At 44.3% G+C, this 15,683-nt stretch overlaps 1 protein-coding gene across 4 annotated transcripts in view; it reads right to left on the bottom strand.

The window, feature by feature from the left end:
- Positions 1-14,314, bottom strand: part of CAMSAP2 (calmodulin regulated spectrin associated protein family member 2) — a 96,645-nt gene extending 82,331 nt beyond the window's left edge. For all 4 annotated transcript variants that reach the window (XM_016187672.2, XM_007522124.3, XM_016187673.2 and 1 more), the window contains exon 1: positions 14,165-14,314. In XM_016187672.2, coding sequence (XP_016043158.1) covers positions 14,165-14,303 — 139 coding nt within the window. In that variant the 5' untranslated portion in view covers positions 14,304-14,314. The remainder of the gene's footprint in view (positions 1-14,164) is intronic.
- Between the last annotated feature and the right edge of the window lie 1,369 nt (positions 14,315-15,683).

Raw genomic sequence — 15,683 nt, 5'->3', positions numbered from 1 at the left:
GGGAGTCCCTGGAGGTGAAGGAGCAAGTTGCAAAACCAATGACTGGAATTCTGCTTCTGGAAAAAAGAAATCTGCCAATGTGGACAGACAACTTGCCCATGTGAAGCTGGTCATGTGTCCCAGATCTACAAAGATCTACCAAGTCGTGGTGGCATATTACCAGAAATGCTTGGAGGAGGCTTCCAGAAAGGAATTAAAGACAATTTCATCCATCCCCATTATTGCAAATCCAAAAAACTCAAGAGACCCTGGGAACCTGTGTTAACAATCAGAGATCTATGAAAACAGGGTTCACTTGTACATTAAACAGTGAGCACTGTATTGAAAATAAGGAAACAGCAAGTGTTGGTGAGGGTATGAAGCAAGGAACTCTGTGTACTGTTGGCGAGAATGATGATGTGAAGAATGCAGTCATATGGAAGGTCCTCAAAATAAAAAATAGAACCATCATATAATCTAGCAACTCTACTTCTGGGCATTTACCCAAAGAAAATGAAAATTGGAAAAGATGGGTACATGCAATTTCATGGTGACTGCAGCATTATGGATGAAATGCAGCTGTCCATCAATGGAGGAATGGGTAAAGAAAAGAGTGTGTGTGTGTGTGTGTGTGTGTGTGAGAGAGAGAGAGAGAGAGAGAGAGAGAGAGAGGGAGAGAGAGATGGAATACCATCATCATAAAAAGGTAAATCTTACCATTTGAAACAAATCAAGACCTTGAGAGCATTGTGAAAAGGAAAATGGATTAAACAGAGAAAGACAAATACTGCATGATCTCAACAGAGAAACAGCAAATAGACTGGTGGTTAGTAGAGATTAGAGGTGGCAGAACTGGAGGAGAGGGACAGAAATTCAAGTTTCCAGTTGTAAAATAAATAAGTCAAGAGGATGTAATGTGCATATCTGGATGATACTAAGAAATGAGCCTTGGGGTCGGTAGTGGTGCATCTGGTTGAGTGCACATGTTACAATGCACAAGGACCCAGGTTCAAGCCCCTGGTCCCTACCTGCTGGAAGAAAGCTTTGCAAGTGGTGAAGCAGTGTTGCAGTTGTCTCTCGGTCTCCCTCTCTATCAACCCCTCCCCTCTTGATTTCTGGCTGTCTCTAGCCAATAAATAAATAAAGAGAAATTTTTTAAAAAATGAGCTGTAAAGATTCTCATCACAAGAACGTTTGCAAGTATGTAGTGATGATTTATTGTGGTGATCACTCCACAATATACACAAGAATCTAATCAGTATGTTATGAATCTGAAAATTACTAGTGTTGTATACCAAGTATACCCCAACTTTTAAATTGCACCACTCACTGCCGCTACAGGAACTTGAGCGCAGTAATTAGCTAAGTTCCAGTTTCCCCAGGCTCCACAGACATGCTTCTCTTGTTTCTTCCACCTCCACCTCCCCAAGGTGCACCATGCTCTGACCCCCAAGTCTTCATCTGCACTATTCCAGCCTTCAGGTTCATGATTAGTCAACAATTTGTTTGGCTTTATATGCTAACTCTTTTTTTCAGCCACCAGGTTCCAGATGCTACCATGATGCCAACTGGACTTCCCTGGGCAGACGACTCCACCAATGTGTCCTGGAGTCCCACTTCCCCAGAGCCCCGCCCCACTAGGGAAAGAGAGAGACAGGCTGGGAGTATGGATCGACCTGTCAACACCCATGTTCAGCAGGAAGCAATTACAGAAGCCAGACCTTCCACCTTCTGCACCCCACAATGACCCTGGGTCCATCTCCCAGAGGGATAAAGAACAGGAAAGTTATCAGGGGAGGGGATGGGATATGGAGTTCCGGTGGTGGGAATTGTGTGGAATTGTACCCCTCTTACCCTATGGTCTTGTCAGTGTTTCCATTTTATAAATAAAAAAAAGGGGGGGAGGGCAGGCAAGTCAACACTGTATACCGCAGGATTCCGAGTACAGCGTTCTCTCTCCGTGTGTTCTCTGTCCTATATGCATTAGCTTACCTGTCAATCTCCCCTTATTTCTGACTGTAGTAGGATTTAACATGATTTACACATTTCAATTTGTTCTGTGAGCCTTTCTGTTCTACATCCTCTGGGGTAGTTTACCTGGTATAATATTTGGAAGATAGCATCCATCAAGACAATTTTCTATACAGGGTAACAAAACTCTATAGGGAAGTTTCTTTTTAGAGAAGCATTCCTGTTAATAAATAAACACAAGAAAAAGGAGAGAGAGAGACAGAAGTACACAGCACTTCTGCCAGAAGTACACAGCACCTCTGAAGTATTTTTTAAAAGTGAGGGAAAGAAATCAAACCTGAATCCATACAATTCTCTAGATCGATCAACTTATAAGAAACGTAGAGGACAAAAAGGAAACTGGTAAACAGTATTAGAGAGATTCAGAATGCACAGAACTCTGTAAGACAAATATCCTGGCTTCTCAAATAATTCTGTCAAGGAAGACATAATTCAATGGAAAATGGAAGAGGAGAGGCTGGGTGGTGGTGCAGCCAACTAAGCACACATATCACCGTGCACAAGGACCTGGGTTTGAGCCCCCACTCCCCACCTGCAGGAGTCTATCTTTTTCTCTTCCTCTCTATCTCCCCTCCCCTCTCAAATTCTCTCTGTCCTGTTCCAATAAAATATAAAGAAAATAAAAATAAATGGTTTCCAGAAGCAGTGGATTTGTACATAGTGCTGCACCAAGCCCCAGCAACAGCATGGGTGGCAGAGAGAAAGAGAGAAAGAGAGAGAGAAAGAGAGAAAGAAAGAGAGAGAGAAAGAAAGAAAGGAAGGAAGGAAGGAAGGAAGGAAGGAAAAGGGGAGCCTATATATTTAAAAAGAAAACAAAAGGAAAAAATATACAGCAGGTTGTGGTAAGTGCATGCCCTACATTTAATCCCTGGTACCAATTTTAAAAAAATCCTCAAGACATATCAACCAACCAAAAAGGATGGTCTTTATATGGGTACTGAAAGAGCTAATGAACTGTAAAACAGGAAAATAAAAAGTATTTGTGAAAAGTTAGAGAATTATTCTCCTTTTCACTCCTTCCTTTCTCTTCCTTCCTTTCCTTCTTTCTTTCCCTCCCTTCATTCCTTCTTTCCTTCCTTCCTTCTTGCCACCAGGGTCATTGCTGGTCTCAACCAGGTGAGTCACCACCCAGACCCCAAATAGAGAGCTCTTAACACTGATGACACAGAGTGGTGTAGTGGAAGTGGGGCTTGCCAGTGGTGTACCTTGCTGAGTGCACATGCTATCATTCCCAAGGACATAGGTTCAAACCCATGCTCCCCCCCCACCTGCAAGGAAGACACTTGAGGGGCAGTGAAGCAGTGCTGCAGGTGTCTCTTTTTCTCTCTCCGTGTCTATCTCCTCTTCCCCTCTCAATTTCTCTCTGCCCTATAAATTACTTTTTTTTTTTTTTTTGTAAGGAAAAAATGGTCACTGGGATCAGAGGATTCATTGTGCAGTTTTCTGTGACAACTCTGGTGGCAATATAAAAAGATTAAGTCACTGACTTCTGGAGAGACAAATATATTTATAGAGGAAAGTGTATGATGTCAGGATTTGCTTCAAATAGTGAGGGAGTAGGACAGAGGAGGGGGAGTTTAAACATTTATCAAGGGAGTCGTACGGTAGCGTAGAGGGTTAAGCACACATGGTATGAAGTGCAAGGACTGGCATAGGATCCTGGTTCAAGCCCCCGGCTCCCCACCTGCAAGGGAGTTGCTTCACAGGTGGTGAAGCATGTCTGCAGGTGTCCATCTTTCTCTCCCCGTCTTCCCTTCCTCTTTCCATTTCTCTCTGTCCTATCTAACAACGACAACATCAATAACAATAATAAAAAACCAAGGGCAAAAAAAGGGAAAATAAATAAATATTAAAAAAACATTTATCAAGATTGTGCATCCGTCAACAATGGGAGAAGCTGGTTAAAGAAAGGCAAAAGTTGGGGCTGGGTGGTGGCGCACCTGGCTGAGCACACGCTCCAGTGCGCAAGGCTCCAAGTTTCAGCTTCCAGTCCCCACCTGCAAGGGAAAATGGTGAAGTAGAGCTGCAGGTGTCTTTCTGTCTCTCTCCCTCTCAAGTTCTAGCTGTCTCTATCCAATAAATAAATAAAGATGATTTAAAAAATACAAAAAAAGAAAGACAAAAGTTGGTTGTCATATATTTGACTTTCCTGTAGTCAACTGGCATTGTCTGAGAAGAAAGACCACAAGGGAAGAATGCAGAACGTATATCCTAAGAGTATGAGGTCTGAATGCTGTGGCACATTAGTGTGAGGTCTCAAACTATTGTGATGCTTGTTACCAAGAGCAAAAGCAGCTAGAGAATGGAACTCCTTGGTGAAGGGTATAGCTAAGGGAAATACAGAAAAATGGACCTGCCAGCTTAATCCAGTAAAACCTGTACTAACTCTTCTACTTATGTGAGTCAATAAATCCTCTTTACTGTTGGCCAATTTGAGTTGGACTCTGTTAAATATGTGAAGATAAACTGATATGATCTTACTTTCAACCTATTCTAGTCGACGTTCTGCCTCCACGTTCCCCTCGGCATGTTCTCAGCCAAGACACAGGTAACTTCATGTTGCTAAATCCAGTGGCTTTTTTGAGACCTCCTCTTGCTGATTCTGTCTGAGCCTGTACTTTCTATTCCCTCCTCCTAAATGCTCTCTTCCTTCGTCTTACCATTCTACACTCATCTGGTTGTCTTTCTTCCTCTCGGGGTGGTCGGCTACTCCATCTGGCTCCTTTGCTGGCTCTCTTGCCTGAGGCCCCCCATCTCTTTTCCCCTCTCCATCAAAGTACCCGGCAGTTACTTTATTTTATTTTGGCTTTTCTTATTTTAGTCGATTTCTTGCATCCTTAAGATCTTCTAAGATCCACCTCGAAATTTTCAAGGCCTAGTGAACTAACACCATATGGGTAGGATATACCTCAGACTCCCAGCCTTGTCTCTCACCTGTGCTGCCTGGCTGAGCCTCTTTCATTGTCCTTCCTCTCACTTTTCCTTCCACACGATAAATCAATCCCCAACTATCTAGTTCCCAGAACAATTGCTACTACCCAAATTCAAGTGATATCGACTCTCACCTGGACCGACTTTACTGCCAGTGGCTCAATGACAGGTAGCTAACTCTGCTCTATTTTTTTTTTCCTCCAGGGTTATTGCTGGGGCTCAGAGCCTGCACCACAAATCCACTGGTCCTGGAGGCTATTTTTTTCCCTTTTGTTGCCCTTGTTGTTTTATCGTTGTTGTGGTTATTATTATCGTTTTTATTAATGTTGTTGTTGTTGGATAGGACAGAGAGAAATCGAAAGAGGAAGGGAAGACAGAGAGAGGGAGAGAAAGATAGACCTGCAGACCTGCTTCACCGCTTGTGAAGCGACTCCCCTGCAGATGGGGAGCTGGAGGTTCGACTGGGATCCTTCCACGGGTCCTTGCACTTTGTGTCACGTGCTCTTAAAAGGCTGTGCTGACGCTCGACTCCTAGCTCTGTTCTATTATATCACTAATAGAGCTTTGAATCTGTGCCTGTCTCACCTACTCCAAGTGTATCTTAAATCTTAAAAAGGAAATTTACAAGAACTCACAATGAAATTCTCCAACGCTCTAGCATCTGTATAAAAAGAAAAACGGTTAAGCAAAATGTCTGTTCCTTTAACACCTGTTAAGACACAAAATTCCACAAAAATATAAACTAGAGAAAAACATACATTGTCAGCAATCCCTCTGTTTAAATGTCATTTTAAAAAAGAGGATGGAAAACAAGAAGATGGTTGAAAAAAATCTCGAGAATAGTCATAGAATGGAAGTAAAAGAAGGAAGGGAGGAAGTGAAGACAGACACATTCGCTTTGTACTGTGCTAAGGACAAATATCGAACAACTTCAATGGTTTAAATAATTATTGTAACAACAGTCTAAATGACTCAAAATTTGCAATCAATTCCTATTTTAGATATAGAAAATGGTATGAAGAAAGGGGTTGGAAACAAGGAAATACAGCAATTTCAAAACAACATTTTATCATCATATACATATATGGCCAGGAACCTATGTTTGTGAGATATGGAGGGGAGAGATAAACGCTTATTTCAGTTTAACTGCAATTCCATCTCTATCTCAAGAAAGCAGGATACAGCTAGATCACAAAGAGCACGAGGCACAAAACTGTGAAATGCAACTATATCTACTGCTGGATTCCTTGATTTCTTTTGCCTAGTTTGGAGTGAAAACTATTTTTAATTAAAAAAGAGTGATTTAAAATTATTTTAAAAAATGCCATCTCATTTCACACTGGGAAACAATCTCTAACAGCCTAAGTATGAGAACAATAAATTCTAACATTTGCAATGTGTGTTTTTCATTTAAAGAACTCAAAGTAGCATATAAATAGCTGTTATGGCAATTATTCAACAGGGAGAGAAGCACTTTCAGAGAATGTCCTAGAAAAAAAAGGAGTACACGGTAGAAGGAGAACTGGGTTTGGCTTTAATCTAAAATACATGTGGATGACTGGAAAGAAACTAGGGTTCCCCCCCCAAAAAAAGAAACTAGGGTCCCAGGTGAAGGCAGGAGGAAGGCCCAAGAACACTATCATTTTATCTGCATTTTTAACTGTATACAACAAATATGTGTGTGTGTGTGTGTGTGTGTGTGTGTGTGTGTGTGTGTGTGTGTGTGTGTATACACACATACTTATGCAACTAAAGAGCATTTGAAAAGAGTTTACATTTTAGTCAAAGAAAACAGTGAAGAGAGTTCACGGCATGGAGGAAAATGCTAAGTTGATGAAGAGCCATTGTTTAAAAGAAATGGGAAGACTGTGAGGTGTAGGGCAGGAAAAGTGCTGAAGGTGATAAATAAAAGCAACATTATTTCAGCTAAAGCACCAAATCTGCTACTGCTGATAAATGCACGACATTTAATTTAGATACTCTTATTTGCAGTTTACTAGTAGAAATGGCTCATAAAAACTAGGATCAATGAGAAAAGGACCCAAAATGACAATGTTCAATGCATTCCTTATTTCTATAATAACTTATCAAATATAAATAGCTGTACTTGAGAAAAATCAAATATACTTTTAAATTCTGCAATAAAAATTAATACTTGCATTTGAAAGGCTTTTATGCTTTTTTTAACGCCTTCACTGCCAACATTATAGTGTAGAATTGCAGTGAGCCATAGGAAGAATATAACATAAAGGTTGAAATAGATTTGGCTGTCGGAAAAGTCACGACACACTGTAGCATAGAAAACAAACAAACAAAAAAAAACCAGTCAAGCCTTTTCCAACAGCCCAATATTTTAGCACCATCATAAAGGTTTAGACTGATTTTTATTCCACCGAATACAAGCTGGATGATCAAGGACAAGTTCTTTTTAGTCGACTAGTCTAAACTATTCTTTATCCTTCTTTTTTTCTTTTGATGGGCTCAGGACCTAGTGGATTCACAAGTTCACAGTTTTGGATTCCTTTTTCATTCAGAGTCAGAACAGAGAAAGGGAGACACTACCACACCAGTGTCCCCCACAGCCACAGCACCTTGGACATAGCCCATCAAATCAGGAGGAGCCAAGGACACTCTTAAAGATCCCACAATGCACAGAGAAGGCCTCCATGACAAAGTATGACACTGCCTACAGCTCTGCAGTTTGGAAATTCTGCTTTAGAATTATAGGAGAAAAAAAAGCATAACTTCTTAGTAGGATCATTTTCAGAATTAAAATACAATGCACTTAACATGTTCAAAACTACTTAACACAAAGTATTCAATGACTCAGTGGCAATAGCTTTTTTTTTTGGTCCAAGTTTAAGAATAATTTAGCTCCTGAATAAATACCAAATTCCTTAACCTGGTCTTCCAGACAAGTCTGTCCCCAGTCACCTTTCAAGCTGGATCACACCCAGCTTTACTCCACAGACCTCATCCAATTCAGCCACACTGTAGTTTCACTAACACCAGCTCAGTTTCACACACAACTCAAGCCTGCACACAAACCACTTCCTCCATCTACAAGGCCTGCTGTTCATTCAACCAGACTCCCAGGCTGTCTACTCTTAACACCTCTCCTTCAGAGGACTTTCTCCACAGATACTGAAAACGACCTTTCCTCTCCACTGTCATTGCCAGCTCTCTCCCCGCATCACTGTTTCACCTGCATGGCTCTTCAGTATCTGCTGACATCTATGGCAGAGGCACAAGGAGGCTCTTGATGCGGCTAACACCACTGCCCGTGAAACTTCTCCATGCAGGGCCTCAGCATCAGCATCTTAGTTCTTTTCCTAACTGCTCTGGTCTGCCTCCTTTTCTTCAGCACCATCAATCAATTCTAAGTGTTCTCTACTGTGAACTGTTTCAAATTTATTCTTTCTGGAGGTCTGGGCGGTGGTGCAGCGGGGTAAGCGCACATGGCATGAAGCACAAAGACGAGCAAGAATCCCAGTTCGAGCCCCCGGCTCCCCACCTTCAGGGAGGTTGTTTCACTGGTGGTGAAGCAGGTCTGAAGGAGTCTATCTTTCTCTCCTTCTCTCTGTTTCCCCTCCTCTCTTGTTTTCTCTCTGTCCTATCAAGCAACAATAATAACAACGATAAACAACAAGGGCAACAAAAGGGGGAAATAGCCTCCAGTGGGTTTGCAGTGCAGACGCTGAGCCCCAGCGATAACCCTGGAGGGGGGGAGAAATTTATTCTTTCCCTTTATGATTTCATCTACTTCCAATTTCAATTACACAGCTATACACAGAAGTTTTCCAAATTGTCATCTGGGACTCAGTTTCATATATATATATATATATATATAGGTATATACAGATAGATATATATAGACCATTGTCACTGAATTTCAGATGTCTAGTCAACACATCAAGCTCAAGGTTTCCAAAAACAAAACTGACTTCACATTCCAATTTGCTAGTTTCGCCTTCTCTGTCAGTGGAATCATGACTCATAAATCTCAAAAGCTCAGCTAGCCTCCTCCTCCTTAAAATTATGTGTGGCCTATTCCTCTTCGGTTCCTCTCCTTTTTTTATTTAAGCCCCATAAACCCTCAAATTCAGTTATTTGTAAACACTGGGGGTTATAACTCTACAATATTTTTTCTTCTATCTTTTGCCTTTTATCCATTCACTTGACTTCTACCCAGACAGCACTGTGGCTAACAGCACAGCCTACTCAGACTCCCCAGGCCCAAGTTGGTGGATTAGGAAGAATCACGAACCCCAGGAACATACTTTCCTCACCAGTAAAGCTACACTGATTACCAGCTTCCATCTCATATCTTTGTTGTGAGGATTAATATGAGAAGATACACGTAAAGCTCTTGGCACTGTAAGCATTCAGTACATATGTACGAATAAAGCAGGGGTAGTCCAGTACATGCACAAGGACTAAGGTTCAAGCCTCAGTTACGACACGGATGAATTATGCAAAAGAGAAGCCTCACAAGTGGTAGGGCAGTGGGTATATGCCAGCTCTTCTCTCTGCATATATATGTATATATATGTAAAAAAAAAAAAAAAAGCCCACCAAGAGTGGTTGAACAATGCAAGTGCAAAGCCCCAGCAAAAACCTTGGTAGTTGGGCAGGGGGTAGACAGCATAATGGTTATGCAAACAGACTTTCTTGCCTGAGGCTACAAGGTCTCAGGTTCAATCCCCCACACCACCATAAGCCAGAGCTGAGTAATGCTCTGACAGAAAAAAAGAAAAAGAAAGAAAAAAAAATTCTCAAAAAAAAACCCAAACCTTGGTAGCAAAGCAATTATGAAAAAAACATTTATTTGTATTAAATATTATTTATTAACAGGGAAGCAGCAAAAAAGTATAAAAATATAATTTCTATCCTTCTACTTGAACCCTTCATGATCTCTTGCAAGGACTCCTGCAGTAACTCCTGAAACTTGCCTTCCTGCTATAATCCTGAACCACAATGCCACTGTCATCACAGTCTTCATGTGCTCACCAGTAGGATATACAAAGAAATGCTGGGAGCCGGGCTGTAGCATAGCGGGTTAAGCGCAAGTGGTGCAAAGTGCAAGGGCCAGTTTAAGGATCCCGGTTGGAGCCCCCAGCTCCCCACCTGCAGGGGGAGTTGCTTCACAGGTGGTGAAGCAGGTCTGCAGGTGTCTATCTTTCCCCCTCTCTGTCTTCCCTCCTCTCTCCATCTCTCTCTGTCTTATCCAAAAAGGATATCAATAACAACAATAGTAATAACTACAACAATAAAACAGCAAGGGCAACAAAAGGGGATAAATAAACTTAAAAAAAATTTAAAAGAAAGAAATGCCACAGGTGTAACTGTAACAGGGGATGACTCTATATCGATAAATTAAATCACATGAGAGGGACAATGGTACCTGAAGCTGACATGGCAAATGAACACTAAAGCACATGCCTTAAATTCCATCTTATTCTAAGAGGTTTTGCATAGACTAGTTTCCTCGCTGGACAAAAAAGGAACAGAATATATGAAATAAACTCAGTAACATCATAGCTTTAACAGGTGAAAGGATTCAAATACAATCTGGAAATAAGTAGCTTAACTTGCGGTTGCATTTTGCCCAAAGTAACTATGGATAGTCCTCAGTTAGCTACAATAGTGAAAACAAATAGTTTAACCTCAGTTGCGTTTGCCCCAGGCTGTCTTCACTTTGTGACAGACTGCATTTCTGGAGCTGGTAGTTAACTGAACTTATCAACACACCAGAAGCCACCACTTACAGGTAGCAAGTGTGTCAACCACCTAGGTAATTTAATGTCACTTCTGCATCACTTATAACATTCCCTGTATATTTTTTAGTTATTTAGCAAAGTGCTGTATATTTTACTATAATAAAAACAGAATTGTGCTGTGGGGTACACTATAAAGTACAAATAGATAAGAGTACAAAATGATGCTATGGTGTATACTGACCAGTTTTGGGAAAGAGGGCACAAGACTGAAACTGAGAGGGGTGATGTGTGATGTGAGGCTTGAAGCTGAGTCGTGTTGCCGCCTGCTCTGACCCAAGTCCTCTTGGAGCCACAGTGTGTCAGAGAGCAGGTGGTGGCCAAGAGCAGTGGATGAACAAGGAGGTCACTCACTAACTGAAGGCCAGCTGTACGGTATCTGTATTCTTCCAGTTCATCTAGACAAACTTATTCTTCCTTTGCTCAAAACTATATCTGCATTCCTCCAGAAAGATTTCTCTATCTGGAATGGTCTAAGTGTAGAGAGAAGAATAAGGCTCAAAGTTTCTGAAATAAGATTTCAACTTAATGAAGTTCTCCACCTGCCTGTAAGGTAGTATTACGCAGCACTACTTGATTATTCTGTGTGACTCAATAACTCATTCTGTGGCCCCCCAAGGATTGCTAGCTATCATTTCAAATTTAAATTTTAAATCATGTTCCCAACATGTGGTTCTAAGCACGGATTATTTGCTTCATGGGGGAGGATGGTTCAGTGCCAGGGCTTGAACCCGGCACCTCACACACGAGTCCTGCGCCTTTGTGCTGAGCTACCTCCCCAGTTGCCACTCATTACTTTTTAACATGTCAAGTTTGACAGTTTCTCATGGAAAAAGACTCAGTCACTCTCTTGAAGGTCTTCTAAGGTTATTTTTCCTTGTTAGAGATTTATTTAGTTATTTATTTAAAACGAGAAAGAAGGAAAGTGAAAGAACCAGAGCATCAGTCTGACTCACGCATGAAAGCCCAGGAGTTGAACTCAGGTGCTTGAGAGCGCAAAGCCTTCTCCACTGCACCACCTCCTGGATCACTCTAAGTTGCTTTTCATTCCATTTGAATATGATCTTTTTAATCCATTCCAACTGTTGCCAAGTCAAATGTAACCAAATAAGAAAAATATTCATGTGAACCATGTGACAGTTTGTCTATCCTCTCTGTTAAAAAGGAAGGGGGGGAGGCTTTTAAGGTGTACTCTGGTGCACATTTTTTTCACACTTGCAGATAAAAGGATTACTGTGCAGAGTGACGTGAACTACAGACTTCAGAGGCAGAAAGACGTGAGCTGGCAGGCAGAACCCACTACTTGCCAGATGTTTAATTTTAAGCAAATTAATCTCTCGGAATCTGTTCTCTCATCTGCAATATCTGCCCAGAGTTGTAGAAATAAATGAAGCAATGTCCTTTAACTGAGTGGTCCAGAGTGACATGCCTTACTTCCACAATGGCTGAGCCTTGGTCAGTCAAATCAGAACTCCTCTCTGCCCTTCCCAGCTACGTCACAGTGGAAGGGTTGTTGAACCTCTCTGTGCACTGGCTTTGTCTTGTTTTTAAAATGGGAATACACGAGTAGCAGCACAGCGTTGCTGTGAATTCTGAATGTGCAGCTAATTAATGCAAAGCTAGCTGGGTGCTTGGCACACAGCAGATTCCATCAGTACTAGACCCCTTCCGCTTCCTTCCTAGTATGTGTTCGATATACATCCCTCCTGTGGCCCAGTGTCTAGAAGGCATGCCCGACATACCTCCAGAAAATAGGTCATTTTCTGGTTAGTAGCCTTGGAGAATCCAGGGCAGCGTTTTGACATCTGGTCTAGAAACAGCTTTTCTCAGTTCCAGAAGGGAAGAAAGTAGTTATTTCCTCTGACTTCCATTCTGTATACATTGCTTTTCCAGATATCACTCCATACATTTCAATTTCCCTTTTTCCAAAATGCTGAAATCACCTGAATTTCTCCTTCCCACATGGAAATTAGCTTCAGAATGGTGCTTAAGTTAAAACTAATATGCATCTTTCATTCTCACTGCTGATTTCAACAATGTCAAAAGAAACACAAACACTAGACACTTTGTCTTCTCCTATATGTTACTCCAAACAGTTAGGTGTGAGGAAATCTTTAAAATTCATACTATCTCAAAGACTTTACAAATCATATTTGCTCGTGATGCCAGTTATATAGGGCCTTTAGAAAAGCATGGTGAGTCAAACAAAATGAAAGCTGCCACAAATATGAAGTCAAGCCAATGTGAAGTTTCCTTTGAATCTAATCCAAATCAATTTCCACCGAGTTCCCCTACTAGTAAACTAAGAAGTGCAGCCCCCAACACACTATGCAGTGTATTTGTTTAAGCAGAATTAGACCACTTATTACACATTCTCACGGACCTAAAACTGGAAATAATCACACACACACACACCCTCTATATTCAGCAGCAGGAGGAAAGTCAATAAATACAAATAAACTTTTCAATAGTCACTAAATACAAAATTTTATTAACTGGGGCACAGAGATCTCACAAAATTATTCTTAAGAGATCCTCAAACAAAAACACCTCCCAGCAGCATCTTCAAACAAAACAAAAAGCTGATTTGTTTTTCCTTCACTCCACAACATGGGCTCCGAAAGCCATAGCTAAGGAATTATAACAGGAGGCCCTTTTCCTGTTATTTTGCAAAGCCTGGCTAAGGGAGGGAATGTTTAATTGCTTCTGCACTGTGCAATCTGTGTCAACAGCAATGCCCTCCAAAAAAAAAAAAAAACATTCCGAGGGAGTGTTTCTTTTTAATTTATAAAGTCGATTTGCATTTAGAAAAGGGAAACCAGCACCCAAATTCGGCCAGTCGTCTAAATACTGTCAGCTAGCTGGTTTCATCGAGCCTGGCACGGGTGAGGGGAGGAAAAGCAGGTTTTCACAGGATGGCAACAAAAATGATGCTGCGCCTGGGCTGCGACCCTCTTCAGTTCCCGGGCCCCGCGCAGCGGCCACTGTCAGAGCAGCCGCCGCCTCCTTCCCTCCGCCCAGAGCCCGCCCGGCGTTTCTGGAGCTGGAGAACCACAAGTATGACGGCACCAGGGGCGGGGGGATATCACCAACTACGATCACCAAGATCGCCCTACAAAAATCACGACACAACTGTCCGATGGCGGGGGCGGGGGGTGAGCTGCCCAATAAAAGGAATGTGCCCGAGTCCTCCCACCCGACCATTCAAGGGCAGCGGATCGCAGACCAAACCTGCTCCGTCGCTCCTTCCTTTCCGCCTGCTCTTCCTACTCTCCCATCATCTCCCCCCACCCCGTATATCACAGGGTGATCTGATGATTGGAAACCAACAGAAATAAATAAATAAATAAATGAATAAATGAATAAATAAATAAATAAATAAGGGGGGTCGTGGGAGGAGGCGCGAACGCCCGAAAGAGCAGGAGCCCAGCGAAGCCGGCCCGTACCTGTCCCGAAGGCTTTGGCCACCAGCCAGGCCAGATTGCAGGCGATCTTGGCCCTGGGGAAGTCGTAGTGGTCGAAGGGCTTGATGGCTGGGACAATGAAGGTCTTTCTCATCTCCCGGGGGTCCGCGGCATCCCCCATCTTCCGCGGCGGCTGCTCGGGGCGGCCCGGCGCCCGCTTCACATGGCGCGACCGCGCGGGAGCGCCGGGGAGGAACGGGTTGCGGGCATCGGAGCCGGGGCGAGGCCCGGCGGGGCCCGGCGCAGGGGGGCGCTCAGCTGTCGGCTCGGCCGGCCGCCCGCCTCCCGCCGGGGCCGCCGCCGCTCCTCCCCGGCATAGGAATGTGGCGGCGCCGCGTCCGTCCGTCCGTCCGTCCGCCGCCCGCGCGCGCGTGAGCGAGGCCGCCTCCCCTTTGTCTCGTTGAGTCACTCGGGCCTGGGGGAGGGTGGCGGCTGCGAGGGCCCGGAATTTTCAGTGGGGGGAGAGTCCTCAGCAATCACGTTGTGGAGAAGCTCCCCGCCATGGCGAAGCCCGCGCGCCCCCGCTGCCTCTCCCCTCCCGCCCTGGCGGCCCGGAGGCCCCGTCCCCGTCAGGCCCGGGTGGGCGGCGGGGCGCGCGGGCCGGGGGCGGCGGGAGGCGCGGCCGAGGCGGACGTCAAAATCCCTGCGGCGCCCTGGCCGCGCGGCCCCTCCTCGGCGCTCCCCTCCCGCCGGCGCCGGGCTCCTCGGGCTCCCGCGGCCGCCGCCTCCCGGCAAGCGCTGGCCTCCGCGAGGCCACGAGTCGTGGGAGCTCGACTGTCGCCTGATCAGCGACGCCCAGTATTTTGATCCCGTTTGACTGCTCCGCGTCCGGCTCCGTCGCTGCCTCAGCCGCCGCCGCCGCTGCGGTTTTCCGGCTGCGGCACTGGATGGAGCGAGCAGATGCGGACACTGAGCATGCGCGCTCGCGCCGCTCCCCTCCAGCCGCCCGGAGCTCAGCCCCTCGGCCAGGCGCAATGAGCATGCGCGGCTTGGCTCCCCGCCCGGGCCCGCCCCGGGTCCCAGGACTGGGCGCTGGTCCGCTCGGCGCGAGGCTGGCTTGGGAGGACGCTGTCGGGTTCCTGGCTCTGGGCTGCGGCTCGCGCTGCTGAAAGGGTGAGGAAGACAGACTGGAGACAGAGACTTAGCCGTGGCTTCTGTTTTGGTTAATCAAAGAAAACTACCTTTTATGAAAATGCATTTTATGTTGCATGCACTTGGTGACCAGCTTGCCACACAGCGCATCCTTTCCTACTCCAAACGTCCTCTGGGGACCAGGCGATGGCGTACCCGATAGAGCGCACATGTGACAATGTGCAAGGACCTGAGTTCAAGCCCGGTCCTCTACTTACAGGGGGTAGGAGGTAAGCTTCATGATGGAGCAGGGCTGCAGGTGTCTCTCATTCTGTCTATATATATACATATATACATATATATCTCCTTCTCTCTCCACTTCTTTCTGCCTCTTTCCAAATAAATAAATACATAAATAAACAAAATGTTT

The sequence above is a fragment of the Erinaceus europaeus genome, chromosome 19, assembly GCF_950295315.1.
Source record: "Erinaceus europaeus chromosome 19, mEriEur2.1, whole genome shotgun sequence".
Lineage (NCBI taxonomy): Eukaryota > Metazoa > Chordata > Mammalia > Eulipotyphla > Erinaceidae > Erinaceus > Erinaceus europaeus.
This window is presented reverse-complemented; position numbering and strand designations above follow the sequence as displayed.